The sequence below is a fragment of the Capsella rubella genome, unplaced genomic scaffold (genome assembly GCF_000375325.1).
Source record: "Capsella rubella cultivar Monte Gargano unplaced genomic scaffold, Caprub1_0 scaffold_4, whole genome shotgun sequence".
In the NCBI taxonomy this organism is placed as follows: Eukaryota; Viridiplantae; Streptophyta; class Magnoliopsida; order Brassicales; family Brassicaceae; genus Capsella; species Capsella rubella.
Genome location: NW_006238920.1, coordinates 7316933 through 7333471, shown reverse-complemented (window position 1 = coordinate 7333471; position 16539 = coordinate 7316933). Strand labels below are relative to the sequence as shown.

At 33.5% G+C, this 16539-nt stretch overlaps 2 protein-coding genes across 2 annotated transcripts; both read left to right on the top strand.

The window, feature by feature from the left end:
- The first annotated feature begins 6666 nt into the window (after positions 1-6666).
- Positions 6667-7891, top strand: LOC17889440. The gene is made up of 5 exons (XM_006295521.1): positions 6667-6749; positions 6873-7059; positions 7156-7374; positions 7496-7645; positions 7742-7891. The coding sequence occupies exons 1-5, from the start codon at positions 6667-6669 to the stop codon at positions 7889-7891; spliced, it is 789 nt and encodes a 262-aa protein (XP_006295583.1).
- Positions 7892-11423: 3532 nt separating this feature from the next.
- On the top strand, positions 11424-12516 carry LOC17890222. Its single transcript, XM_023784610.1, has 5 exons — positions 11424-11506; positions 11593-11773; positions 11857-12081; positions 12168-12299; positions 12388-12516. Exons 1-5 carry the CDS (start codon positions 11424-11426, stop codon positions 12514-12516), a joined length of 750 nt encoding a protein of 249 aa, XP_023640378.1.
- Positions 12517-16539: the final 4023 nt, after the last annotated feature.

The window sequence follows — 16539 nt, the reverse complement described above, 5'->3', positions numbered from 1 at the left end:
TACAAAAGCTAAGACCAAATACTAGTTGGATGGATTTGAGTCTTACACTTGTGTGCCACTAAAAACCAACTTTGAATTATGTTTTAGGATAGTAAATATATTTCTAAAGTGTTCTTATATGCTATATATGCCATGATGCTATGTCTTTATATATGCACAGAAAATAATATATAATCGAACTCTTGTGAAACTATATATTCTATTTTTAAACATTAAAAAGACACGATCATGTGCTTGAAGAAATCTATATGAGCAATATGAAGTCTAATTTGTAATCAATTGAGGCTATAAAGACATCAAAAAGCCTTAATCTAATTGAACCAATGGAAACGAACATCTAAGATTAGAGAATAAAACAAGACGACGAAGATCCATGTATATGTCTTCCAGGATTGGACAGGAGCTCAAATATTATACTCAGCAATTTCTCCCAAACCTAACATTTTGAAATTTAGAAACCCTATCAAATATAAATAAATGAATCGATTGTTTTCTAAAACTTTCCTATGGTAATTATAAATTTCACCTTATATTTTCCATTTATACAATTCTTGACCCATATAGTTATTTTTTCTCTTTACTTTCAACTTAATTATTGGAAAGCTGATATAGAGTATTTATGGAAACCCGGATCATGCAATTTCAAGCAATTAGTCAGAACCTTTGACACTAACTAGTAGTACTTCCGAAAAAAGTAAGAACGTAACTAAATACCAAAAAATAACTTGAAATCAAGAAATAGCAAGAACATGTAGATACATAACAAAAATCAAGAAATTATAGAACTTAAGAAAAAAGCATACACGTTACCATCTATCATCACAACTATAACCAAAAAAATAAGATCGTGAAGAGATTGTTTGTTTTGATATAAAGTCTTAACTCTTAACAGGTGATAAAGAGATTACTATTTTCCAAAATGATTACTTTCATAATATTTTTTCATACTTGGTTTCACAAAGATCACCAAAGTTATAAAGAAATTGGAATCTTAGTATGGATCCACTAAAAAACCTATGATACGTACCCTTTTTAGATTTTGGTATGAAAGTGATCAAATATTGCGTATGAATGCCATCTTCAACGTGTTTCACAAGATATCTCTTTTCTTCTCTTTTTTTTTTTTGGGTACGTTAATCATAAATAATTTGACATGTATATTTACTTAAGTGTCTATTTGATAAACCAAGTTCACTTAACCACTATAGGCTCTGATTAACAAATACTAGTTGTAGTTGGATTTGAGTCTTACATATCATTACAGATCTTAAGACCAATCAGCACTAGAATCGAAACTACCAACACCAAAGCTAGCTAAGACCAAAGAACAGTTTGGATTTTGAGTTCCTAAACTTGTGTTCTCTGCTCTACTAGAAACCACTTCTTGTATATTCTATTCTTAGTATAGTAAAATATAATAATTCTTACCATACACATGACTCGACCATCACTCAACCTTCAGGAGCAAAAAGCTATAGAGCAAATGTAGAATAATGTTGAAAATGTTGAAACGCTGCATCTTCCCTTTTACTTACAATAGCTCATATGTGCAACTAGAAGCCACTTTGTTTTGTTTTACATCTGCAAATACCAAAAACCAAAGCTAGCTAAAGACCAAAGTATAGTTTGGATTTGACTTCCTAAACTTATGTTCTATACTAGAAACCACCTCTTGTATATTCTTAGTATAGTAAAATTAATAATTCTAGATCGTTTCCATCATACACATGACTCGTCGATCACTCAATCTTTTCAACACCCAAAAAGCTATAGAGCAAATGTAGAATAATAATGTTGAAAATGAAGAAACGATGCATCTTCCCTTTTACTTACAATAGCTCATACGTGCAACTAGAAGCCACTTTGTTTTTGTTTTACATCTGTAAAAGTAAAATGCACCACACACACAAAGACACGGCTCATGGGTTAGTCAATGAGGGAGGGAGAGAGTATGATAGTGAGAGACAACAGCAAAAGGCTATATCCAAATTTGGATAAATCTGTAAGAAAGGTAAACTCCGTTGTTGTATTACACAATCAAGAGAGAATATATAAGATACAATTGGACTGTTGGCCTTTCCTAAGTGTAATAAAGAGTATTTACATATATTCTATATACGTTCTCTAACACTCCCCCGCAGTGGAAACGTCGGTGGACCGATGGTGAGACTGTCCCGAAAATCAAGAAACAACGGTGATGGTAGGCCTTTCGTAAAGATGTCGGCGTATTGGTAAGCAGAAGGAACATGAAGAACTCGAACAAGGCCAAGAGCAACCTTTTCACGAATTAAGTGTATGTCAATTTCAACATGTTTAGTCCGCTGATGTTGAACGGGATTAGAAGAGAGATAGATTGCGCTGACATTATCACAATACACCAACGTTGCTCGAGATAACATGATCTTCATTTCGAGGAGAAGAGTGCGTAACCAAGTAGTCTCGCTAACAGCATTAGCAACGCCTCGATACTCGGCTTCAGCACTAGAGCGGGAGACAGTATGTTGACGTTTAGAAGACCAAGACACCAAGTTATCACCAAGAAAAACACAAAAACCGGAGGTAGAGCGGCGAGTGGAAGGACAACCGGCCCAATCAGCGTCTGTGTATGCCGTGAGAGAAAGTGACGAAGAACGGGCCATGTGAATGCCGTGAGAGATGGTGCCTTTAACGTAACGAAGGATCCGCTTAAGAGCATTAAAGTGAGACTCACGCAGGTCATGCATAAAGAGACATATCTGCTGGACCGCATAGGAGATGTCGGGACGGGTGAATGTAAGGTACTGAAGAGCTCCGGCTAAGCTGCGATATAGTGTAGGATCAGAGACCGGAGGGCTGTCGGCAGCAGCAAGCTTCTGTTTGGTGTCAACCGGAGTTAAGCACGGATTGCAGTTTGTCATGTTAGCACGATTGAGGATATCGGCAGCATAGTTTTGTTGATGGAGAAAGAGACCAGAGGCATTGCGACGGACGGTGATGCCTAAAAAATGATGGAGAGGGCCTTGATCTGACATTTCAAATTCGGAGCTGAGGAATGTGACAATACGCTGAACAAGGAGAGGAGACGAAGCCGTGAGAATAATATCGTCAACGTACAGGAGAAGGTACGCTAGAGCAGAGCCATCGGAAAACACAAAGAGAGAGGGATCAGAGATGCTTTGTTTGAAACCAAGTCGACGAGCATATGTAGCAAAACGTGTATTCCAAGCACGAGGAGCTTGCTTTAAGCCATATAAAGACCGCTTGAGGAGACAAACATAATCCGGGTTTTGTTTGTCGACAAAACCTGGCGGTTGGTGCATGTAGACGGTCTCATCAAGGTCGCCATAGAGAAAAGCGTTCTTTACATCAAGTTGGTGAAGTGGCCAATCGCGTGCCTTGGTAGTCTCAGACGGACCGGATTGTTGCGGGTTTAACCACGGGGCTGAAAGTTTCATCACAGTCAAGACCGAGCTGTTGAGACTTGCCATTAGCAACAAGACGGGATTTGTAACGACGAAGCGATCCATCTGCATTAAATTTATGCTTAAACAACCACATAGAACGCACAACGTTAGTATCCTTTGGACGTGGCACAAGATCCCACGTTCTCTTTTTAATAAGAGCATCAAATTCCTCATGCATAGACTTATTCCAAAATGGATCCCGAGCTGCCTGAACATGAGTCAAAGGTAAAGGAGAAATTGTGGCATCAGTGTGAAGACACAATAGAGTTCGCGGTTTGACGATACCGATTTTGCCTCGAGTAATCATAGGATGAGCATTATGGATTAAAGGAATATTTTGAGGAGCAGAATTAGTGATAGTGGGAGTAGGAGAAGGAAGGGGAACCTGAGGTGAGAGAGGACGAGAGATAGGAGGTGGTGTAGGCAAAAGAGGAGGTGAGGGAGACGGAGAAGAAGTTGTAAGAAGAGTAGAGAAAGGAAACGTCTTTTCATCAAATACGACATGGCGAGAGAGTATGATTCGTCGAGTGGAGAGGTCAAGACACCGGTATCCACGATGATCGGTGGGATAGCCTAAAAACACACACGGCGTTGAACGTTTATCAAGCTTGTGAGCTGACGTCGGTAAGAGATTCGGAAAACATAAGATCCAAACGTGCGGAGATGATGATAATCGGGAGCTTGTTTGAACAAGCGAGTGAACGGAACCGCTTGGTCGATAGACTTGGATGGAAGAATGTTGAGTAGATGAGCAGCCGTGTGAAGGGCTTCAACCCAAAATTCAGCGGGAATAGATGCTTGAAACAGCAAAGCACGAACCATATTGTTGATAGTGCGTAACATGCGCTCAGCACGACCGTTTTGTTGAGAAGTGTGTGGGCAAGAGAACCAAAAAAGCGTACCGGTGGCAGCAAAGTGATCCTTGAAGAGACGATTGTCATACTCTCCGCCATTGTCGCATTGAAGAGACTGGATTTGACATTGAAACTGTCTCTGAACATAAGCAGAAAAATGTAAGTATTTCCCAAAAGTCTCACTTTTACGATGAAGAGGATACACCCAAAGATAATGAGAATATTGATCAAGGAAAATAAGATAATATTTTATCCCACTTATGCTTTGAATTGGAGAAGTCCAAATGTCAGAATGCACAATTTGAAATGGAGAAGTAACTATTGTTTTTGAATCAGAAAAAGGTAAACGAGTGTGCTTGCCAAGTTGACATGCTTGACACAAACTTGTCAAGTCAGTTTTTGGACTGGAAATAGAAAAAGACGATAAAAGATGAGATAAAGTAGAGTGACTAGGATGACCAAGGCGATTATGCCAAATAGAACCATCGAGAGAAGCAGTGGAGAAAACATGAGGAGTAGAAGGCAATGGAGATGAAGTAACGGTATAAAGAGGGCCAGAGCTATCACATCGGAGCAAGCTAGTCCGAGTTCGAAGGTCCTTAACACAAAAACCAAAAGGATCAAACTCAATTGTGCAAGAGTTATCGGTTACAAACTTCCGAACTGAAACAAGATTTTTGATAATATCAGGGCAAACCAGCACATTTTTAAGAGCAAAAGAACGAGACGGAGAGGGAATAGTACCATGACCAAGTGTTGTAACGGCAGCAACAGAACCATTTCCAACAGTAACAAGAGGCATGGTACTCGTATTAAAAAGAGAGTGGAGATTACCTGTGCTAGAGGCAACGTGTTCGGTCGAACCGGTGTCCATAATCCAAGGATTTGCAGGCTCTTGGAGAGTCATCGTGTTGAAAGCATGAGTTAGGGAAGCGGGGAGAGGCGTTAACGAAGTTGGATCGGACGAGTATGCCAAATGTGCTTGAGGACGAGACGGGTGCGAGCCTAAAATCCCAGAATGATTGGTGTGATGAGGTGGAGCATGATACGGTGGAGACGGGTTGAATAAGAAGTGAGGATAACTCTGCTGTGGATAACTCGGTGCTGGAGTTGAAGCGTAGACCTGCGGCGGATAATTGTAATACCACGGAGAAGTAAAGGTGTTGGAGGAGTAAGCATTGTTGTATCGGCCTCGGCCACGGAAACGGCCACCACCACGATTGCGTCCTCTGTTTCCACGACCAAAGTTGTTGTTGTTATTGTTGTTGCGAAGAGTGCCATCAGAAGTGGTGTAGAGGATGGTAGAAGACGAAGGAGTATCATGATGGTTGGAACTTGGCTTAACTATTTTTGCAAGACGTTCTTCCTCCATCTATAACATAGAACGAGCTTCAAGAAGGCTGGGAAAAGGAGTCTTGTGTTTGATAACGTTAATGATGGAGTCAAACTTATCAGAGAGACCATTTAAAAGATGCATCACTAACACACGCTCAGAAACGGGAGAATCGATGTTGGCGAGGAGATCCGCCGTGGACTTCAGGTTTTGGCAGTAATCATGAACGGAGCGGTCGCCAATCACCATGGTTCGGAGGTCATGTTCAAGTTGCAGAGCACGCGCCTCCTTGTTGTCATGGAAGAGACTCTCGATGGACAGCCACAAGTCACGAGCAGTAGCATTCTTTTTGAGAATTGTATCAAGGATGGATTCGGAGATGGTGCCGTAGATCCACATCTTCACAAGGCCATCACGCTTCTTCCATACTTTTTCAGTTGCAGGTGTTGAAGAGGAGGAGCCGTCTATGTGATCTAAGACGCCGAAGCTAAGACAGTGGGTTTCAAAGAGTTCACGCCACTTGTCGTAATTGAGTTTACTCATATCAAGAGTAATAGGGATATAGGCCTTGATTTGTGAAATACCAAAAGGTTTATCATTAGAAGGAGGAGGAGAAGCCATGATGAAACGAAGGAGAGAAGAAGAAGAAGAGGGTGAAACAAGGAGGAAGAAGAAGGAGAGAAAGAAGAGATCGGAGATTGGATCGAGCGCTTAGCTTGGGGGCTAGGTTAAAGCTTTGATACCATGTAAGAAAGGTAAACTCCGTTGTTGTATTACACAATCAAGAGAGAATATATAAGATACAATTGGACTGTTGGCCTTTCCTAAGTGTAATAAAGAGTATTTACATATATTCTATATACGTTCTCTAACAAAATCAAGCTCTTAAGCGCGTAGACTTAGTGGTTACGTTGGGAAGAAGAACAAGTAAAGGAAAAAAAGCAGAGGATAGATCATCATCTCTCTGCTATAAAAACAGAGATGGGGTTCACAACAAAAGAAACAACACAGAGCAAAAGATTCAAATAGCAAAAAAATGGGGATCGTAGCATTCAACTGGACAGAGGAAGGCAACAACCAACTGATGCTGCTGATGAACCGAGACAACTGGGAATCCAGGCAAGTTTTTAATAATTCATTCGACGTTTTCTTTCTTGGTTTTTCATATTTGTGAATCTGATGACATTATTGATGAATGTTTATATTCATGATCTTGGTTTCGTTCTGTATGCATGCGTAAAGAGTCATAAGAGCGACGGCTTGGGATGACACTGAGCAAATCGTGTGTGGCCGCTGTGAAGAGAACTCTGGTACGTGGTTAGGTATTTCTAAGAGCGGCCGAGTCTCTTTTCTCGTCGGTTCGGCTATAACGTTCGACCAAATTGGACATCAAGGCAGCTCGGAGATGTACCCTGTCCGTTTCCTAAATGTATTTATTTTTTTTGGCTTTTTCCTCTTTATTACTTATTTTTATTTAAGAATACTTCGATATTCACCACAGGACATGCTTTTGTTTGATTTATAGGAAAACTCTAGTCCAATGCAGTTTGCGGAACACTTGGCACAAGATGAAGATTTGGAGCAATGGCACACCTATAGCCTTATTGTTGCAGACCTGAATATGCAATCAATGGTTCATATCAGGAAACCCTTAGCACATGAGACTAAACTCATAATAGAAACCGTTCCCTTTGGTGTTCACACTTTGTCCCGCCGGGGTCTCGATTCCACGGAATTTCTCAGGGTACGTAACGTAATTAAGTACTTGTAACAAAGTAGTTAGCTAGCTAAGATATATATAAATATATATTTTTTTTGGACATACTAATATATAAATATTTTTATATCCGTCTATATACATGCAGGTTACACGGCTAAGAGACCTATTCAATGATTTGGTACTTGAATTTGGAGACCATGACCAACTTCCACCGTTGGACCAGATCGCTGGCATGTTTATGTATGATTCTGAAGGAACCAATGCTTTATGTCTCGACACTAATGAATATCATCTAGTAAGAAAAAAAAATTGAACTTAACCGTTTGTTATGTATGATACTTTCATCAGTCAGCACCATATTTAATTTATTTTCCTTTTGATATCGGTTCAGTTGCTTGGAAGGCAAGAACGCTACGGAACAACAAGTACGACAGCATTGGTGGTGAAACGCACTAGGGAAGTGATGTTCTTTGAGAGGTTCAGGGACATTAATGGGGAATGGGACTGTATCGAGCACAACTTCAATCTCAACATCCAGTAAAAGAGTTACAAAGAAACAATATTGCGCAGCATCCAAATATATCATTATCTATAATTAAAAGAATAATCTTGTTGATGCTTAATAAAAATAAATGAATCGATTGTTTTCTAAAACTTTCCTATGGTAATTATAAATTTCACCTTATATTTTCCATTTATACAATTCTTGACCCATATAGTTATTCTTTCTCTTTACTTTCAACTTAACTAGGTAATGTCCCGCGCATATGCGCGGGTTATTGTATATTTATTTAATTATTTTAATTTATTTATTACTTATAAAAATAGATTAAATAAATTTTAATGTTTATGACATTTTTACATGTTATTTATTTAAATTATATAATAGAAGCATACATCCATATCTTTTGAATTTATTCGTTGGTTAATTGTTCAATTAATCAATTTTGATAGTAATTTTCTTTAGTACTTTTAAGTATTTTTTGATAAAACAATAATATTGTTAATGATAAAAATAGAAATGATATTGGGAGAATTTAAAAAATACCCCTTTAAAAATATCACTTTTTAAATTTACCCCCTTTTCAAACTTTATAAAAACAACCACTAAAAATGTTGAAATTTATCCAAATATGTGTGTAAACTTATAAATATACACAAAAATTACCTTTATTTGTGTATAAAATTTTATTTATTTCAATGTCTTACAAATTGGTTTGAATATAACAAAAAAATATTTTGTTAAAATAATTACATACTTTGAAAATAAAATAAATATACATGAATATGTGAGAAAGTAAAAAACATATAAAGTAAAACAATGAAAATGGTTTATTTAGCTTGATTTTCTTATGGTGCGATGGTCAGAAATCAATATTTTTGAATCCCATCGATAAAATAATTTCCTTATAGCCATAAAATATTATTATACATATGTATTATATATTTAATAGTATAAAACAATGAAAAAATGAAGAAGTACATAAAATAAAGAAGAAATATAATTGAAAACAAAAGTTTTAACCAAATATATAATAAGAAGAGAATGAAACCTTAAGAATTCCCAAGAAATAATTTTATTTTTAATCTCTTTTTATATTCCTCTTAATTTAATTTATATTTCTAGGTTTAATTATATTTTTCATCCTTGTAGTATATATAATAGATAGAAAATGGAATATCAAATTGTTTTTTAGATAGGAAATCAAGTATAAAATTCAAAGTTAAAACAAATTATAATGTTCTTTGTATTATTACATGTTGAATCACAAACTAAATATAAGGATCATTATTCTTAAAAGAATGTCTTACAAATTGGTTTGATAATTATATAACAAAAAGTTTATTTTGTTAAAAAATTACATACTTTTGAAAATAAATTAAATATACATGAATATGTGAGAAAGAAACAAACATCCAAAGTAAAAGAATGAAGATGGTTTCTTTAGCTTGATTTTCTTATAACCATAAAATATTATTATACATATGTATTACATTTAAAAATATAAAAAACAATGAAGACATAAAGAAATACATAAAAACAAAAAATAAATAAAATTGACAACAAAAGTTTAAACTAAATAATTAATCAAACTCTTACAATGATATTTTAAATGAGTTCTCACCCCATGCAAGAACTTTAAAAAAAAACAAAGAGAATAATGAAGATATGAGATATGGTAGAGAAGGATGTGATAATGACTATTTATATGATAAGAAGTGATGTAAGTTACATTTTTAAAATAATTAAATTAGAGGAGTTATAATTATAATTTATAGTGTGTTTAATTGAAATTCAATAAAGAAAACCAATAATCTTTGGAAATTTATATAATTTTCAGTTTCATTTTAGTACTAAAGTGTGAATTTAAAGTATGAATTAATGTATATGATTAAATGTTTTTTTTTGGTTAAAAATAAATATTATATTTTAAAAAATAAATACAAAATGGAACAATAAAGAGAGTGGAACCTTACTTTTATATATATGATTTTAAATAATTTTCCACCAATAAGGCTTATAAAATTTGTTGTATGATATATGATTAAGTCCTTTCATTTTGTTTGCCATTTGATTATAACTTAATGTGTAATTAAATTTTGTATTGAATGATTGTCATAAACATTTATTTATTTATTTTGTTGAATGATATATGATTAAGTCCTTTCATTTTCTTTGCCATTTGATTATAACTTATAGTGTAATTAAATTTTGTATTGAATGATTGTCATAAACATTTTTTTTTTTTTAAATGAAAGCCTTAAATATTTTTCCACCAATAAGGAGAGAGTAGAACCTTACTTTTATATATATGATTATTGGAAAGCTGATATAGAGTATTTATGGAAATCCGGATCATGCAATTTCAAGCAATTTGTCAGAACCTTTGAGGCTAACTAGTAGTACTTCCGGAAAAAAGTAAGAACGTAACTAAATACCAAAAAATATCTTGAAATCAAGAAATAGCAAGAACATGTAGATACAAAACAAAAATCAAGAAATTATAGAACTTAAGAAAAAGCATACACGTTACCATTTATCATCACAACTATAACCAAAAAAAAATAAGAAAAAGCAAAGTCGTGAAGAGATTGTTTGTTTTGATATAAAGTCTTAACTCTTAACAGGTGATAAAGAGATTACTATTTTCCAAAATGATTACTTTCATAATATTTTTTCATACTTGGTTTCACAAAGATCACCAAAGTTATAAAGAAATTGGAATCTTAGTATGGATCCACTAAAAACCCTATGGTACGTACCCTTTTTAGTTTTTAGTTCTTCTCTTTTTTTTTCGGTATGTTAATCTTAAATAATTTCACATGTATATTTACTCAAGAAACTATTTGATAAACCAAGGTCACTTAACCACTATAGGCTCTGATTAACAAATACTAGTTGTAGTTGGAATTGAGTCTTACATATCATTACAGATCTTAAGACCAATCATTACAGCACTAGAATCGAAATTGCCAACACCAAAGCTAGCTAAGAGTCTTAGCCTAAGACCAAAGAACAGTTTGGATTTTGAGTTCCTAAACTTGTGTGCTCTGCTCTACTAGAAACCACTTGTTGTATATTCTATTCTTAGTATAGTAAAAGTAATTATTCTTACCATACACATGACTCGACCATCACTCAACCTTCAGGAGCAAAAAGCTATAGAGCAAATGTAGAATAACGTTGAAAATGTTGAAACGCTGCATCTACCCTTTTACTTACAATAGCTCATATGTGCAACTAGAAGCCACTTTGTTTTGTTTTACATCTGCAAAAGTAAAATGCACCACAGAGACAAAGACACGACTCATGGTTAGTCAGTGAGGGAGAGAGTATGATAGTGAGAGACAACAGCAAAAGGTTATATCCAAATTTGGATAAAGAAGCTCTTAAGCGCGTAGACTTAGTGGTTACGTTGGGAAGAAGAACAAGTAAAGGGAAAAAGTAGAGGATAGATCATCATCTATAAAAACAGGGACGATGTTCACAACTCAAAACATCACAACAAAAGAAATAACACAGAGCAAAAGATTCAAATTGTAAAGCAAACTTATATCTTCTTTTCAAGAAAATGGGGATCGTAGGATTTAACTGGGCAGAGGAAGGCAACAACCAACTGGTGTTGGTGATGAACAGAGACAACTGGGGAAACAGGCAAGTTTAATATTTGATTCGACGTTTAACTTTCTTGGCTCTTCTTGATGACTCTTCTAATTTATTTGGTCTGATGGGATTAACAGGGTCATAAATGGGGGTTCGTGGAATGGCCAGATTTTGAGTGGTCGGAGCGCAGATAACAAAGGAACGTGGTTGGCTATTTCTCGAGGAGGCCGTGTTGCTTTTCTCATGAGTAAAACGTTGTTGCTAGACCAAGTTGTTCCAGACCGCGGCTGCGAGTTGTATCCCATTGAATTCGTGGAGGTTTGTTTCATTTCATTTTGTTGTTTGCATATTTTTATACAAAACATATTGGATATCCACAGAACTCTCTGTTTTGGTTGCAGGGCAATATGAGTCCACAGGACTTTGCCATGCATGTGACAGAGCGTGACGTGGATTCACAAAAAGGGTGGTCGTATAGCCTTATAGTCGCGGACATGGCTTCCAATTCAATGGTTCATATGAGGAAACCTGTTCTAGATGATCCGTATGTCATGATACAACCCGTTTCGTTTGGTCTGCACACACTTTCTCCTGACGGTGGTCTCGACTCCACAATCTCTGACAGGGTAATCAAGTTACTAGTGTCTTGTTTCTTTTTTCGTATATTTTGTAGCTCTTTCAAAAACTCTCATTTCTCTTTTTTACTTTGCAGGATTTACACATGAGAGACTTTTTTATTCACATGATACTGATTGATGAACTACCACCGCTTGATGATATTGCTAGTGGAGCAACTGAAGCCAAGCTGTTTCTTGAAACTATGGCTGAGCATCCGAACCCTAAAGTAAGAGATTTGATATATATATATAACGTTTCTATGATTCATATTCTCCTACCATCATTAACTTCTTTCTTTATTCATTTCGATTCAGCTTGGAATGCAACGCTTTGGAACAACTAGTACGACAGCATTAGCGTTCAAACGCACTGGGGAAGTGATGTTCGTTGAGAGATTCGCGTACCTTGGTGGATGGGCTTGGATGGAGTACGAGAAACACTGAGCATGCAGCATCCAAATATAAAAAGTATATCAATATAATAATTAATAAGTAATCTTGTTGATGCTGTAAATACATCTCTCTAATTTACCTTTGTCGATTCAGGGAAACCTATTTCCTTGGTCAAACTAAAAGCATTATGATGCTTAATATAAATAAAAATAGTTTATGATCTTCTAAAACTTTCCTATTGGTAACTTAAAAGTTTATCTTATGTTTTCCATCTATACAATTCTTGAACTATTGTTATAATTCTTACTCTTTACTTTCAACTTAGTTTATGGAAAGCTGAGATAATGTATAGTATTTTTAGAAATCCTGATATATTAAGCAATTTCAAGCAATATAATTAGTCAAGAACCGTTAAAGTTATTCGTCAAAACATTTGACATCAACATCATATTTTTCTATAGTGAGTCTAGACTCTAGTTATTAGTACTTACGAAAAACAAAACAAGAACTTGAAATCAGGAAAAAGTAAGAACATGTAGATATTAAAAAAATCAAGAACATATAGAAATTACGGTCACCTAATCACTATATAGGTCCGGATTACAAAAGCTAAGACCAAATACTAGTTGGATGGATTTGAGTCTTACACTTGTGTGCCACTAACACATGAATCCTCCTTACAAAATCCGTAAAAAAATAGAGCAAAATGGAAAAATTTATAAAATATTGAAAAGTCATGTGTGGATTTGGATAATAAAATTCACATTTTGGATGTGAATACTCTTTCAGAATTAGCGTTGAGTATATATTTCTTAAGCTTTGTAGAGATAAGCCACCCTTTTTTAGCTGTCTTTATATACAAACACTTTTAGGAAACTTGTTGAAATGCATATTCTGGAGGTTTTATGCATGCAGTTGCACTTGTCTCAAGTTAACCGGTGATTTTGACTTCACGAGTACTTAGCTTACAAAAGTTCATGAAGCTATCTGTATATGCTGCACAGAGAAGCATATAATGTATATGCTGCACAGAGAAGCATATAATTTGTATCTACTGAAATCTTCTAAAACTATATTCTCTTTTAAAACATTAAAAATGACACTTTGCTTCAAGTATTATATATAAGCAGTATGAAGTCTAATTAATCCTAAGATTTAATATCTCTGTTACCACATAACTTCTGATCAATTCAAGCAATAACACTGCAGGACTGGACATTTTAAAAGAGCCTTAATCTAATTGAACAATGACTATATATAAAATAATATCTAAGATTAGACAACAAAGCAAGCCTTTAGGATCAAATGCAAACCGATCATTTTAAAATTATATCATCTAAGAGCAAACCGAACTGAATCCCCGATGAAATATTAATTAACCATACCGGATGAGTGACATTTTGATCCGGTTCAATTCTTTCTCATTTCATGAGATTTTGATTATTATTTTTTACATGTTAACGTATAAAAACTCTTTAAACATCCTTTATACTAGTATATGCGCGGGTTGTTGTATATTTATTTAATTATTTTAATTTATTTATTACTTATAAAAATAGATTAAATAAATTTTAATGCTTATGACATATTTACATGTTATTTATTTAAATCATACAATAGAAGCATACATCCATATCTTTTGAATTCATTCGTTGATTAATTGTTCAATTAATCAATTTTGATAGTAATTTTCTTTAGTACTTTTAAGTATTTTTGATAAAACAATAATATTGTTAATGATAAAAATAGGAATGATATTGGGAGAATTTAAAAAATACCCTTTTAAAAATATCACTTTTTAAATTTACCCCCTGTTCAAACTTTATCAAAACAACCACTAAAAATGTTGAAATTTATCCAAATATGTTTGTAAACTTATAAATATACACAAAAATTACCTTTATTTGTGTATAAATTTTTATTTATTTCGATGTCTTACAATTTGGTTTGAATATAACAAAAAATATTTTGTTAAAATAATTACATACTTTGAAAATAAAATAAATATACATGAATATGTGAGAAAGAAAAAACATATAAAGTAAAACAATGAAAATGGTTTATTTAGCTTGATTTTCTTATGGTGCGATGGTCAGAAATCAATATTTTTGAATCCCATCGATAAAGTAATTTTCTTATAGTCATAAAATATTATTTTACATATGTATTATACATTTAATAGTATAAAAACAAGGGAGATTTGCACAACTAACCTTTTTATTATACCATTTTCTATAAGTACCCTCTCTAGGTGTCCATTTTCAAAAATATCCTCTTCAATATACAAAATGACTAAATTACCCTCCTTTATTATAACCCATGATGAAGAAAGGAATATTCTTTCCAACAAGAAAAATATTCCTTCCGAAAAATTTCCCGCCAAATTTTCCCGCCAAAAAATTCCCGCCAAAAAATTTCGGCAAAAATTTTCCCGCCAAAAAATTCCGACAAAAAAATTTCCCGCCAAAAAAAAATTTCCCGCCAAAAAATTTCCGACAAAAATTTTTCCGCAATTCCTTAAAAAAACCTTGTAAATATTTATAAATCTTTTAAAAAATCCTTTAAAAACCCTTGTAAATCTTTAAAAAGTCATCCAAAACCTTTCAAAACTTGAGTAAACCTTTTAAAACCATTGTAAATCATTTTATAACATTTATAAACAGTTGTAAATCCCTTTAAACCCCTTATAACCGTGATAAATCATTTAATAAAAACTTTTGTAAACTTCTAAAACCCTTTAAAAACCCTTGTAAATCCTTAAAAACCATTTTAAAGAACTTGTAATACCTTTAAAAACTTTTGTAAACCCTTTAAAACTTCTTGTAAATCCTTTAAAACTATTTTTAAATCTTTGTATGCCTTTAAATACGCTTTTAAATCCTTTTTAAAACACTTGTAAATCCTTTTAAAAAACCTTTAAAAATCCTTGTAAATTTTTAAAATCCTTTAAAAATCCTTGTAAATCCTTTTAAAACTGTTATAAACTTATAAAAACTTTTAAAAACCATTGTAAATCATTTAAAAACCATTTAAAAACCTTTGTAGGCTTCTAAACCCCTTTAAAAACCATTACAAATCTTTTAAAAACCATTTAAAAACTCTTGTAAATCCCGTTAAAAACCCTTGTAAACCCTTTAAAAGACCCTTTAAAAAATCTTGTAAACCCTTTAAAAAAATTTGGCGGGAAAATTTTGAAAAAATATTTTTTTTTGCGGGAAAATTTTGCGGAATTTTTTTTGGCGGGAAAATATTCTCGGATTTTTTTTTGGCGGGAAAATTTTTCTCGGAAACTTTTTTGGCGGGAAAATTTTGGCGGGAAAGTTTTTGGCGGGAAATATTTGGGAGGAAAATTTTTGAATGGAATATTCCTTCCTTTGGGAAAGAATATTCTTTCAAATAGGGGTAAAATGGCCATTAAAATATAAGAGAGGGCAAAAATGAAAATGGTAAAAAAAAGGTATTTTTAAAAGAGGGTATCATAAAAAGGTTATTGGTATCAATTTCTCTAAAAACAATGAAAAAATGAAGAAGTACATAAAATAAAGAAGAAATATAATTGAAAACAAAAGTTTTAACCAAATATATAATCAAGCTCTTACAATGATATCTTAATTGAGCTTTCAACCCATGCAAGAACATTAAAAATTAAACAAAGAAAATATTGAGAATATCAGATATGGTAGAGGAGGATGTAAAAATGAGTATTTATAGGATAAAATATGATGTAAGTTACAATTCTAAAAGAATTAAATCAGAGGAGTTATAATTATATTTATAGTGTGTTAATTGAAGTTAAATGGAGGAAACAAATAGTCAATTGAAAGGTTATATAATTTAAGTTACAATTTAATAGTAAAGTGCGGATTTCAAGTATGAATTAAAGTATATGACTAAATGTGTTAGATATTTGGTTTAATTAAAAATAAATATTATAATTAAAAATAAATGCTAAATGGACTAATAAGGAGAGAGTGAAACCTTAAAAATTCCCAAAAAATAATTTTATTTTTAATCTCTTTTTATATTCTTCTTAATTTAAGTTATATTTCTAGGTTTAGTTATATTTTTCATCCT

What these genes read in the sequence shown, in the direction of transcription:
- LOC17890222 (XM_023784610.1), top strand. Translation starts at nt 11,424, where the DNA reads ATGGGGATCGTAGGATTTAACTGGGCAGAGGAAGGCAACAACCAACTG. An exon ending in AGAGACAACTGGGGAAACAG is followed by an intron (nt 11,507 to 11,592) that starts GCAAGTTTAATA and finishes TGGGATTAACAG; the next exon opens with GGTCATAAATGGGGGTTCGT. An exon ending in CTGAGCATCCGAACCCTAAA is followed by an intron (nt 12,300 to 12,387) that starts GTAAGAGATTTG and finishes ATTTCGATTCAG; the next exon opens with CTTGGAATGCAACGCTTTGG.
- LOC17889440 (XM_006295521.1), top strand. Translation starts at nt 6,667, where the DNA reads ATGGGGATCGTAGCATTCAACTGGACAGAGGAAGGCAACAACCAACTG. An exon ending in ATTCCACGGAATTTCTCAGG is followed by an intron (nt 7,375 to 7,495) that starts GTACGTAACGTA and finishes ATATACATGCAG; the next exon opens with GTTACACGGCTAAGAGACCT. An exon ending in ACACTAATGAATATCATCTA is followed by an intron (nt 7,646 to 7,741) that starts GTAAGAAAAAAA and finishes ATATCGGTTCAG; the next exon opens with TTGCTTGGAAGGCAAGAACG.